The sequence below is a fragment of the Lampris incognitus genome, chromosome 7, assembly GCF_029633865.1.
Source record: "Lampris incognitus isolate fLamInc1 chromosome 7, fLamInc1.hap2, whole genome shotgun sequence".
Lineage (NCBI taxonomy): Eukaryota > Metazoa > Chordata > Actinopteri > Lampriformes > Lampridae > Lampris > Lampris incognitus.
Window position 1 is genome coordinate 22,770,694 of NC_079217.1, and position 12,338 is coordinate 22,783,031.

Consider the following 12,338-nt stretch of genomic DNA (forward strand, 5'->3'; position numbering starts at 1 on the left):
GAGGGATTTTGTTTCCTCACGGCCCAGTAAGTAGCAAATGCTTTGCGGCCCAGTGCCAGCCCATGGCCTGGTGGTTGGGGACTGCTGATTTAGGAGATGATGACAGGTGTGCTCATGAGATGTCAAATCAAACGATTTAGTGATGATAGAGTTGAAATGCTGAAATGAGCTTTGAGAGCAAAAGAGATGGATTGAAAGAGATGGATTTACAGAAATGGGGGTGGGGGGGAAATTGTGGTCAGACAGCGGTGTCTTCTAGAAGAACATAGTTGCCTTTGAAAGGAAGTGAAATTTGTCAAGAAACCTTTACTTTCCTTGGACTAGTCAAGAAAAGAGAAAGCGAAGGACAGAGTGTTTTTGTGGTTGTGCAGTACGTAGAAGCTCGCAAACAAAAAGCTTTTTGTCATGCAGTGTGTGTCAAGGGGGAGGCTACAACTAAACAAAACCTGCTCAGACGTACATCAAGTATATGCACAAGAATATCAAAAATTGGTTATGTATTCAACCATTAACATTCACAGCACCCTTGCCAAATGCGCGTGTACGCGCACGCACACACACACACACACACACACACACACACACACACACACACACACACACACACACACGCAGAGGGAGAGGCGCTGCGCTGCAGGAAGTTTGGTAGTTAGTCATGTTTGTGGGCGCTCAAAAGGGACAGTCATGTGATGTTTGTCCTGCTGACTGCTGACCCTTGCAAATCCACCCAGCTTGACATCACAATGACCTGCCTGACCCCCTCAATGTGTGTGTGTGTGTGTGTGTGTGTGTGTGTGTGTGTATGTGTTGTGTGCAAGTAGGTGTGAAGTAGCAGGACATTAGGAGTGTGCTGTTATTCTTATGGTAAATTATGCTGCCGCCTGCTGTCACATTACAATTCTCCCTTCCTCTCTCTCTCTCTCTCTCTCTCTCTCTCTCTCTCTCTCTCTCTCTCTCGCTCTCTCTCTGTGCCTCCCCTCAGCAGCAAGTACAGACGTGTGTGTGGGATGTGTCTAGCCAGTTTAAGATAGTCCTCCTAAAAGGCAGCAAAGTGAATGCAGAGGAAACTGCCAAGGTAAACTTTCAGATTTGTGCACAACCATGAAAACCGCCGAATACAATCATGTTCTCCGCATTGCATCCATAAAATCTGCGGTCACCCAAAATTTTCACACACGTCTCGCAGGACGTTTTGATAAAATCTCACCCATAGTAGGCCATTCTTAGCCAGTTCTGCAACCGAAAACGTCTTTATCATGCTTTGAATTATTGTTTACAATGGCTTAAGTCATGTTTAGCCGGTCATGTTGAATTGCATCAATGTCGGTGATCTACCTGTTGTGCATTAACACTGTTTTCATTTACACGTGCACCTCATGTGACATGCCCCTTGGCTACATTGTGTCTGTCATACTGATTTGTGGCATTGTCCAGCTAATTTTTAACATGAAATCTCCTAATACTCACATCAATAATGGCAATCTACTTGTTGCACACTTACACTAATTGCACTTGACATGCAGTCTTAGGTATATGATTACTTTTCAGTATTCAGAGATGCTTGTCGGTTGACACACTAATATGCCCGGACATTGCTGACTCTGCTAAATGACAAAATGTAAACGTAGCAAAGGTATTGGCTTGAGTGTACGCTTACTAAAATTCTTTCTCAGCCTGTTAAATAGATAGGCAGCAGGACTGTAGCAGACCTTTGCTTGAAGGGTGAGAGCAGGCCCTCTTGTTGGTCATCAGTTATTGCACCTACACTATGCCTCCCCCTTCAGGTTCAGGTGAGGGCAGGTCTCTTCCATGGCACAGAACTGCTGTGCAAGCCGGTGGTGAGCAGCGAGAGCAGTGGTCGCTCTGAGCACATGTGGGCTGACGGCACACTGGAGTTTGACCTCGCCGTCAGTGACCTGCCACGCATGACTCGCCTCTGTTTTGCTGTCTACGCTGTGATGGACAAGGTCAAGAAGCAGAAGTCTACAAAGAATGCCCACCTCAATAAGTACCAGACCATCCGCAAGGCTGGAAAAGTGGTGAGTAGCAGGCTTGTTTAAAAAATATCTGTTCATTCCACAGGACCCACAATTTTTAATGAAAAATGGTAACGACCTTTTTAGTTTATAACTGTGCCTGCATGAATAGACACACTCACTATGCACCATGCTCAGTCGTTCATATGCGCGTGTACCCAATCCGACATACAGACCAGATTTGTATTTAATGTCTCCTCCCAGAAAACATGCATTATCAGGTGTCCGGGTGGCATTACAGTCTATTCCGTTGCCTACCAACACAGGATCTCCAGTTTGAATCCCTGTGTTACCTCCGGTGTGGTCAGGCGTCCCTACAGACACAATTGGCCGTGTCTGCGGTTGGGAAGCCAGATGTGGGTACGTGTCCTGGTTGCTGCACTAGCGCCTCCTCTGATCAGTCAGGGCACCTGTTCGGGGGGGAGGGGGATAGCGTGATCCACCCACATGCTACGTCCCCCTCACTGTCAGGTGAAAAGAAGCAGCTGGCGACTCCCCATGTATCGGAGGAGGCATGTGGTAGTCTGCATCCTTCCCTGGATCGGCAGAGGGGGTGGAGCAGCGACCGGGACGGCTTGGAAGAGTGGGGTAATTGGCTGGGTACAATTGGGGAGAAAAATGCAACAAAAAAAAAAAGAAGAAGAAGAAAACATGGGTTATCCACCTGTTTCTCTTTTTGTCATCTTGCTTCCCTGTCTCTGTCACAGCACTACCCCATAGCCTGGGTTAACACCATGGTGTTTGACTACAAAGGCCAGCTGAGAACAGGAGATATCATCCTGCATAGCTGGTCCTCCTTTCCTGGTACGTGCTCACACACTCGAAAGACACACGTCACACACCAGCCTAATAACTGTAAATACGGGAAAAAAAACAATTGCAGAAGTTCCACATTTTTGTTGAACGCTTGTGGCTCCACTGCTGCTATACTGCTCCACCCTCTGGTGGTATTTTTAAGAAGAATCCTGCCTGTACTAAAACATTAAGCTTAAATGCCAAATAGCTTAGACATCCACCACAGCTATTGCTGTAAATGTATAATTTTAAATGCCTGTTCCACAAAATATTTCAGTTGGGTTATGTGTATTTGTCTGTGTCTGTGTGCACACATACTTATTCTGTCCAGATGAACTTGAAGAGATGCTGAATCCCATAGGGACCGTTCAGACCAACCCATACACTGAGAATGCTACAGCCCTGCACATCAACTTCCCTGAGTATTCCCCACACCCCATCGTCTTCCCTCCCTTCGACAAGGTCAGAGTGCTCACATATGCACACTCAAGCACCCAAAGTAATCTCACCCTGCTCTTTTCCTTTCTCACAGACGTAAAGCCTTATCGCCAACTAATAGCGGTTCCATTTAATACGGGCATACAGACAGAAATATTTGCGTACACACATAATTATTACATTCAAGAACACAAGCACTCCTACAGAGGCAGTGCTTGTGAAACAATAATTGTTCTGCCTTTTTCAGGCTGCTTCTGAATGGCAATTTGCTGGGAACTCTGTGGCCTTTTTCAAAGATTTACTGGGGATGAATTTTTCATGAACTGGTGTTTAGTGCACTTCATAACAGAAACTTGCAATAATGACCAAGTGGTGGGTGTCTGCATGAGAAGGACAGGATGTGCTCAGCTTGCTTTATGTACTCTAATTGGCAGTGATATATGAATACACATGTTGTATGTGTTGCTCGCTTCATTGCAGATACTGGAAAAAGCTGCAGAGATCGCCAAAGCAAATGACTGTGTATCCATGGTGAGTTGATGTAGAGAATAGCTGACTGAATATGCACAAACATGTACACACATTTGATGGCATAAGGCGCACAATCAGTCATAAGAGAGGTGTCATCCATTCATCGCATCTGCATTGTGAAATGCATTTCCACTCAAATTAAAATGTGTTACTTTGTCTCAACTTCTCTTTCACACAGACCTCATTTTTTGCACCAAACAGTTTGTTTTTAGTTTTTGGTTGAGGACCAAAAATATGTCACAAAGGGTTTGCTAGTTTCCAAGGAAACCCATAGCCATCACTTCTGCAGGGTGCAGTGTAATCTCCTCATTTCCTTTTCATTACAACCAATGCTTGCAGTCAAATAGATTACTGTTACATTTTTCTGTGCATACGTGAGCGGATACATACAAGATAGATTTAGATTTATGGATGTCATCGACTTCAAGAAGAAGACTCATCAGGAAGTTCATAAAGTGAATGTCGAATCTGTTTGTCAAACCTATTCAAGCAAAACCGCTCATTGGGGTTTTTTTCTTTACCGTTTGAAATTATAATCCTGAAGATCATAGCTTTTAATTTGCTGACACCTATGGTGATGCTGTGAATTGCATTGGTATTTGACCACTGCAAAGTATCTGTAGAATCCCAGAGATACATTTTTATATATATATATATATATATATATACACACACTCACCGGCCACTTTATTAGGCACACCTGTCCAACTGCTCGTTAACGCAAATTTCTAATCAGCCAATCACATGGCAGCAACTCAATGCATTTAGGCATGTAGACATGGTCAAGACGATCTGCTGCAGTTCCAACCGAGCATCAGAATGGGGAAGAAAGGTGATTTAAGTGACTTTGAACGTGGCATGGTTGTTGGTGCCAGACGGGCTGGTCTGAGTATTTCAGAAACTGCTGATCTACTGGGATTTTCACGCACAACCATCTCTAGGGTTTACAGAGAATGGTCCGAAAAAGAGAAAATATCCAGTCAGCGGCAGTTCTGTGGGCGAAAATGCCTTGTTGATGCCAGAGGTCAGAGGAGAATGGCCAGACTGGTTCGAGCTGATAGAAAGGCAACAGTAACTCAAATAACCACTCATTACAACCGAGGTATGCAGAAGAGCATCTCTGAATGCACAACACATCGAACCTTGAGGCAGATGGGCTACAGCAGCAGAAGACCACACCGGGTGCCACTCCTGTCAGCTAAGAACCGGAAACTGAGGCTACAATTCGCACAGGCTCACCAAAATTGGACAATAGAAGATTTGAAAAACGTTGCTTGGTCTGATGAGTCTTAATTTCTGCTGCGACATTCGGATGGTAGGGTCAGAATGTGGCGTCAACAAGATGAAAGCATGGGTCCATCCTGCCTTGTATCAACGGTTCAGGCTGGTGGTGGTGGTGTAATGGTGTGGGGGATATTTTCTTGGCACACTTTGGGCCCCTTAGTACCAATTGAGCATCGTGTCAATGCCACAGCCTACCTGAGTATTGTTGCTGACTATGTCCATCCCTTTATGACCACAGTGTTCCCATCTTCTGATGGCTACTTCCAGCAGGATAACGCGCCATGTCATAAAGCTCGAATCATCTCAGACTGGTTTCTTGAACATGACAATGAGTTCACTGTACTCAAATGGCCTCCACAGTCACCAGATCTCAATCCAATAGAGCACCTTTGGGATGTGGTGGTCCGGGAGATTCGCATCATGGATGTGCAGCGGACAAATCTGCAGCAACTGCGTGATGCTATCATGTCAATATGGACCAAACTCTCTGAGGAATGTTTCCAGTACCTTGTTGAATCTATGCCACGAAGGATTAAGGCAGTTCTGAAGGCAAAAGGGGGTCCAACCCGGTACTAGCAAGGTGTACCTAATAAAGTGGCCAGTGAGTGTATATATATATATTAAAAAAAAAAACACTTGTCAGCATTGTTGTGTCAACACCTTCCTCACTATTAAACAAAAACAAGACTGAACCTGAGGTTTAGCTATCAATGTTGTAGTATCTCTGGATAAAGGTCTTGCGCAGTCCTGATCTGCCTTATTTTGTGAGAATGATTTTATTGTAATCCTCTGCCATCTTGTGGCCGGTAATATAACTGCTACTACCCCTCTTATTCCTCCGCCCTCTGGGGTCATCTGCTCCCTCTATCATCTTTCCGCTCATTGTTCGCCTCCTCTTCACCCTGATTTTAATCATCCTTTTACCTCTTTTTCTCCATTTCCTCCTCACCCTGCTCTTATCTCTGCTCCATGCACTCCACCCTCCCCCGTTGTCCTCCTGTCTTTACTCCCAGGGTCGTGGAGGTAAGAAGTTCTACATCGAACTGAAAGAGATCATGGAGCGTGACCCGCTCTCCCAGCTGTGTGAAAACGAGAAGGACCTCATATGGACACTACGCTACGACTGCCGCGAGAACTTCCCCCAGTCACTGCCCAAACTGTTGCTCTCCGTCAAGTGGAGCAAACACGAGGACATGGCCCAGGTGGGTCAAAGGGTGCAGAGATACAGAGGTCAGAGGGCAACAGATTACATTACAGTCAATTAACCGACGCTTTTATCCAAAGCGACTTACAATAATTACATCACATTACATTACAATCATTTAGCCGATGCTTTTGCTGGTGGTCCCGGGCTCCCCCCGGAGCACCATATCGATACCGAACTTGGTGCGGACACCAAACCGGAACAGTCCGCTGCAGCCCAGAGCTCAGTCGATCCGCCAGTCTCAGCCTCCCGGTGACTTGGATTATAGGCGCATCTGCAGCCTAGATATACTCCTTTCCTCATGACTAGACCACCTGTTCCTTCTGATGGTAGTCAAGTCAGTTTTATTTTTATAGCCCAATATCACAAATTACAAATTTGCCTCAGGGGGATTTACAACAATACAGCATCCTGGCTGAACATACTTGTCTTTGCACATAGGCATGCGTTATCCAACTGACATAACCCCTCACTTAAATCTGAGTTTCATTTAATATATTTTGAATTATTTCAGACAATTTGAGTTGTGGAGTTTTTTGGATTTTTTTTTTTAGTCTTTATTAGACAAGGCAGTAGTGATGGACATGAAATGCTGAAGGTGAAGAAGGGCAAAAGACATGCAACAAAGATCCCAATCCAGGATCAAACTTGGGATGCTGCAATAAACGATCCTACTTTACCTGTAATACTGTGTGTTCTTCTCCTGGATCGCCACCTTGTTGTGGTGGAGAAGCTTGTGTGTACCAATGATCCCAAGAGCTATGCCGTCCGGAGCTTGGCTCCTGGTAGGGTCACCCAAGGCGGACAGGTCAAGGGGGAGGTTCTAGACAAAGTGCGATCCAACAAAGACCTCAATAGTGGAACTGGCGGAAGATGTCTACAGGTCACAGTGGCAGTGAAGGTGGATTAAGGCTGCAAGAGAGGGTGGTCCCCAATCACCTAGGTTCTCCATGCCATTGGACTCTGGCCACTCCCTGCCAAGGACCATGTGGTGGCTGCAGATGCATTAGCCACTCCATGTAAAAAGCTGTCGCGTGCAGGCATCCTCCCATTATGCGGCTCCAGGATCGGCCTCTACGCCCACCTGAAAACCCAGAGGGAGAGCGGTCATACTCGATCCCGAGTGACTGCCGATGATAATACTGTGAGGGGAAAATTCTGCTGTCTAGTTTGACAGTATGAAAACCCATATGGTCATAGCATGTGCTTTTTGACGAACACCTTCCAAAGTTCCTCTCAGCACCCTTTGTGCTTAAGCTTAGTCTCTTTTTTTTAAGGTTTGCTCTTAATGCCTGTCACAGTGATCCACGTGTTGAGTTGCACTGAACCAGAATAGCTATTGTTGTTGATGTACAGGTTGTTTAACATCTGTTTGTCAGTATTTAGTGTTTTTCTGTCTGCTGCTGTCTCAGCTCCAGGCGTTGCTCCAGATCTGGCCTACACTGAGTCCCCGAGATGCTCTGGAGCTACTGGACTTCAACTACCCTGACCAGTATGTCAGAGAGTATGCTGTGGGTTGCCTTAGTGATATGAGGTAAACACACACACACACATGCAGTTGCTGGTTAAGACAAAATTACCTCCATACTTCCTCATTGGCTAGTACTTACCTCCGACATTCTTTTAGTCAACCGTCATTCTTAACCCTTTCCTGACTTCAGGCTGCTATTTTTACTTTTGCTTTTATACACAACCACTTGATATCTCCTGCCTGTGTTTGTATCACAATCTCCTTTTCAGATGAAACGCCTAATTATACTCAAAAATACAATTTACTATCTGGTTTAGAAAAGTTTGAAAATGAGACGGACAAAGAGAGGTAAAAGAAAAAACTAGTTAACCTGGACTTACTTACCATTAAGTAAAGATCTTGCCATGCTCTGTTTCTGCCCCCCCCCCCCCCGCCGCTTCCTCTCAAGCGATGAGGAACTGTCCCAGTACCTACTGCAGCTGGTGCAGGTGTTGCGCTATGAGCCCTACTATGACTGCGCCCTCACACGTTTTCTCTTGGACCGTGCCCAGCGCAACCGCAAGATAGGCCATTTCCTCTTCTGGCACCTCAGGTGTGTGTGTGCACGTGTCTTTGTGTGTTTGTGTTGACTAATTTGAGTTTTTAACCATAAGAAGGACATTTTTTCAAAAGTAAGGACATTTTGGCTGGTTCTCGCCTCTTCATGGGGCTATTTTAGGGTTAGGACTTGTGGTTTAGGGTGAGGGTTAGAATTAGGTTTGGCTTAAGGGCGGCACAGTGGCCCAGTGGTTAGCACTGTTGCTTCAGAGCAAGAAGGTCCTGGGTTTGAACCCCAGGCTGTCCAAAGTCCTTTCTGTGTGGAGTTTACATGTTCTCCCTGTGTCTGCGTGGGTTTCCTCCCACCATCAAAAAGACATGCATGTTGGGGTTAATACTCCTGTCTGTGCCCCTGACCAAGGCAATGGAAAGAAGAACTGGAGCTGGTCCCCGGGTGCTGCAGCTGCCCACTGCTCCTATACAATAGGATGAGTTAATTGCAGAGAACAAATTCAATTGTAAGAATACAATTAGTTGTAAAAATACAATGACAAAATAAAGTGACTTTAAAGAAAAGGTCAGGGTGAGGGTTGTTAGGCACGTAGTTCTGGTGGTTAGGGGCCAGGGAATGAATGTAGTGAATAAGAATCCTCATAAGTATAGAAGTACAATTGTGTATGTGTATGTGTTTTTGCATACATGCATACAAAAAAAATCAGAAAGGTACACAACATTAGAAAGAAAGTAAAACGAATTATGAGTATATGAAAGAGACAAGGAACTTAAACTAAAGTTATCTGTGCAGGTCTGCATTTTTCACCTAGCTCCCCGTCTTCTGCCCTCCACAGGTCAGAGATTCACATGCCGGCTGTCTCTGTCCAGTTTGCCCTGATCCTGGAGGCCTACTGTCGAGGCAGTATCCCTCATATTGAGGTCCTCAAGAAACAGGTGGGACACGAACTCTTTTCTATGTGCACCCACACAGCCTACACAGTCAGTCATTGAAACACAGACTGTTTAACTAAAACACTAGCTAATGCTTTGCATCAAGATTTGTACGAGTCGGTTCTCGCTCTCTAATCTGTAACAATAATTTTTGTCACAGCTAAGCATTACATTCCCTGTTACCAGGTCTGTTGCCATCCTTATCTTCTTTCTTTGTTTCGTACCCATTCTAGTGTCAGTTCAGGGACAAGAATAGACCATTGTCAACTCTGACAGGACTAGATTGATATTTTTAGCCTGTCACAGTGACAACAGCCCGACCCCTTTCCCCTTAACCCTCACCCTCTGCAGTTGGTTCTGACATTCACTCCTCGGGGCACTTCCTCCAGCTTCCTCTTCAGCACTGTCCATCGTCCAGGCACTTCCTGTTTTGAAGAGCTCACACTTCGTGGGAGATGGTTTAGGGTGGCAGTGTTGACGTATTCTGTTTGTTCAGAAGGATGAGTTAATCGGTTAGTTGTTAGGGCGGGCCATTCCTGGCGTTCTTTGACTGTTTGACGTGTGTATGCCAATCACAGAGTATATGTCCATCACTGAAATGGCAATACATGGGGCGCCCCAGTGGCTCACCTGGTAGAGTGGTACCACATAAGGCTGAGTCCTTACCGCAGCGTCCTGGGTTCGAATCTGGCCCGGGCCCCTTGCTGCATGTCATCCCCTCACCTTCCCCTGCCGTTCCTGTCTCTCTCTCGACTTCACTATCAAATAAAGGTGGAAAATCTGCCCCCCCCACCAAAAAAGATAATCATGAAATGGGAATGTACTTAAATCGTCAAACAAACTTCACTTTTATTCTACATTACTTTAGATGAAGGACATTAACATATGCAAAATGGAGCAGATGAAGATTGAGTATTGTTGAAGGGATGAATTATTTTGAAACAGAATTGCATGGTAATGATGGTGTCTGTGGGATTTCTTCCTGTAAGAGTCACTGTTGGAAATGTTAATCCATTGTTGTGTTTTAGCCTAATTTGTAAAATTTTTAGTCTCTACAGTAATAACAATTGTTTTTATCGTGAAGAGGAAAACCATCATAAAATTCATAGTTGACTCTCCGCAGTTAAACCCTATCATTGTGCTTTTTAACAACAGCGTTATCCTGATACTTAACCCCGTCTCACCTCTCCTAGGTGGAAGCCCTGAGTAAGCTGAAGTCAGTTAACGAACTGATTAAACTGGGAACCATCAAGAATGCTCGCAGTAAGACCAAGGAGGCCATGTTGACCAAGGAAGCCATGATGACCTGTCTGAGACAAAGCGGTTATTCAGAGACACTGTCAGACCTGCACTCTCCGCTCAACCCGAGTGTCCTGCTGTCTGGCATCAAGTAATGCAATAGTTCTCAAAGTATGGGTACTTGAGAGGCACGTAAAGGAGCCAGCATAAAAACTAAATTGGGGTGTCCAGGTGGCGTGGCGGTCTATTCCATTGCCAACCAACACGGAGATCCCGATTCAAATCCCTGTGTTACCTCCGGCTTGGTCGGGTGTCCCTACAGACACAATTGCCCGTGTCTGCGGGTGGGAAGCCGGATGTGGGTCTGTGTCCTGGTCACTGAGCTCATGCCTCCTCTGGTCGGTCAGGATGGCTGTTCAGGGGGGAGGGGGAACTGGGGAGAATAGCGTGGTCCTCCCATGCGCTACGTCCCCCCGGTGAAACTCCTTACTGTCTGGTAAAAAGAAGCGGCTGGCGACTCCACATGTATTGGAGGAAGCATGTGGTAGTCTGCAACCCTCCCCGGATCGGCAGAGGGGGTGGAGCAGCGACCGGGACAGCTTGGAAAATAGGGTAAATGGGCCAAGTAAAATTGGGGAGAAAAATGGGGGGAAATCCCCAAAAATAAAAACTAGCTTAATTTTGCTTCCTTATTGCATTTTCAATCTGCTCTGCTGGGGCTATGGTAAAGACATTAGTCAGTCTTGTATTAAATTATATCATAAACCAAACATCTTGGCCAATGGGGTGTAGTTTCTGTGGGGGTGTTTACATAATGGCAGTCCATGGCACCATAGCATGTAAAATGTTGGCTTAAACATTAAAAAAAGGTAATTGTGAGTCTCTTAAGAAGCATTTGAGGAGAATGAAGAGTTGTGGAAGTGTGTACTATAGGACAACAGTATCCCCCCCTCCCCATTTTTAATAACTGATTTACATTTTTTCTTCTTTCACTTATTTTTCCCTCTGTATCTTTGATTCCTACATGTGATCCCTCCCTCCGTTTCTGTCATCAGTGTGGAGAAATGTCGGTACATGGACTCCAAGATGAAGCCGCTGTGGATTGTTTACAACAACAAGCTGCTGGGGGGAGACACACTGGGTATCATCTTTAAGAACGGAGATGGTAAGAGGGTGGAGATCTGTAGGGATGGTATTGTGGAGGACAGGGAAGCGATATGAAGTCATTTGCTTTTCTTGTCTCACAGTGTTAGGTTTTAAAAAATGGGCCTTGCACACATGTTTGACAGCTGGTACTGCCAATGCACTTTGGTTTATCAGTGTTAAAAGTGCATCACATTTGCATTGCAGTTTTTTTTTTCTCTTCTCTTTTCTTTTAACTCTCTCAAACTCTTTCTTTTTCTTCCTAGATTTAAGACAGGACATGTTAACACTCCAGATCCTCAGATTAATGGATATGCTGTGGAAGGAGGCTAATCTTGACCTCAGGTATGCATTTTGTGAGTGCGTGTGCGCACATGCGTGTGTGTGTGTGTGTGTGTGTGTGTGTGTGTGTGTGTGTCCATGTACACAACACAGACTATGTCAGTCTTGTTTGTTCCTGCTCTCTGTAGGGAAGGGGAAGCTCTGCAGTGGGGTGTAGGGGAGACACTAAATTACCCCCCGCCTCTTTTAACCTCTAGCCCTTTAACTCCCTAAACATCAATACCCCACACATGCACTGTGTGCTTTACATCCTAATCAGATCCACACTTGCGCTCAAAAAAAAAAAGTCTCTCTCTTCTACACTCTTGACTTTCTCTTTCTGCCTCTCTGACATGCACTGATACATCTGGAGCTTGGCAAAGAAGCTTGTTTT

General features: G+C 45.3%; 1 protein-coding gene across 4 annotated transcripts in view; it reads left to right on the forward strand.

Moving 5' to 3' along the window:
• The window catches only part of pik3cb (phosphatidylinositol-4,5-bisphosphate 3-kinase, catalytic subunit beta), a 90,172-nt gene that overhangs the window by 64,168 nt on the left and 13,666 nt on the right, over window positions 1-12,338 (forward strand). For 2 of the 4 annotated variants that reach the window (XM_056282966.1, XM_056282968.1), the window contains exons 8-19: window positions 983-1,075; window positions 1,785-2,039; window positions 2,744-2,840; window positions 3,163-3,293; window positions 3,750-3,800; window positions 6,098-6,286; window positions 7,701-7,822; window positions 8,208-8,351; window positions 9,145-9,244; window positions 10,435-10,631; window positions 11,536-11,645; window positions 11,890-11,968. In XM_056282966.1, coding sequence (XP_056138941.1) covers window positions 983-1,075; window positions 1,785-2,039; window positions 2,744-2,840; window positions 3,163-3,293; window positions 3,750-3,800; window positions 6,098-6,286; window positions 7,701-7,822; window positions 8,208-8,351; window positions 9,145-9,244; window positions 10,435-10,631; window positions 11,536-11,645; window positions 11,890-11,968 — 1,568 coding nt within the window. Of the gene's footprint in view, window positions 1-982; window positions 1,076-1,784; window positions 2,040-2,607; window positions 2,625-2,743; window positions 2,841-3,162; window positions 3,294-3,749; window positions 3,801-6,097; window positions 6,287-7,700; window positions 7,823-8,207; window positions 8,352-9,144; window positions 9,245-10,434; window positions 10,632-11,535; window positions 11,646-11,889; window positions 11,969-12,338 lie in introns of those variants that run through there. The other 2 variants (XM_056282967.1, XM_056282969.1) reach the window with 2 other exon arrangements.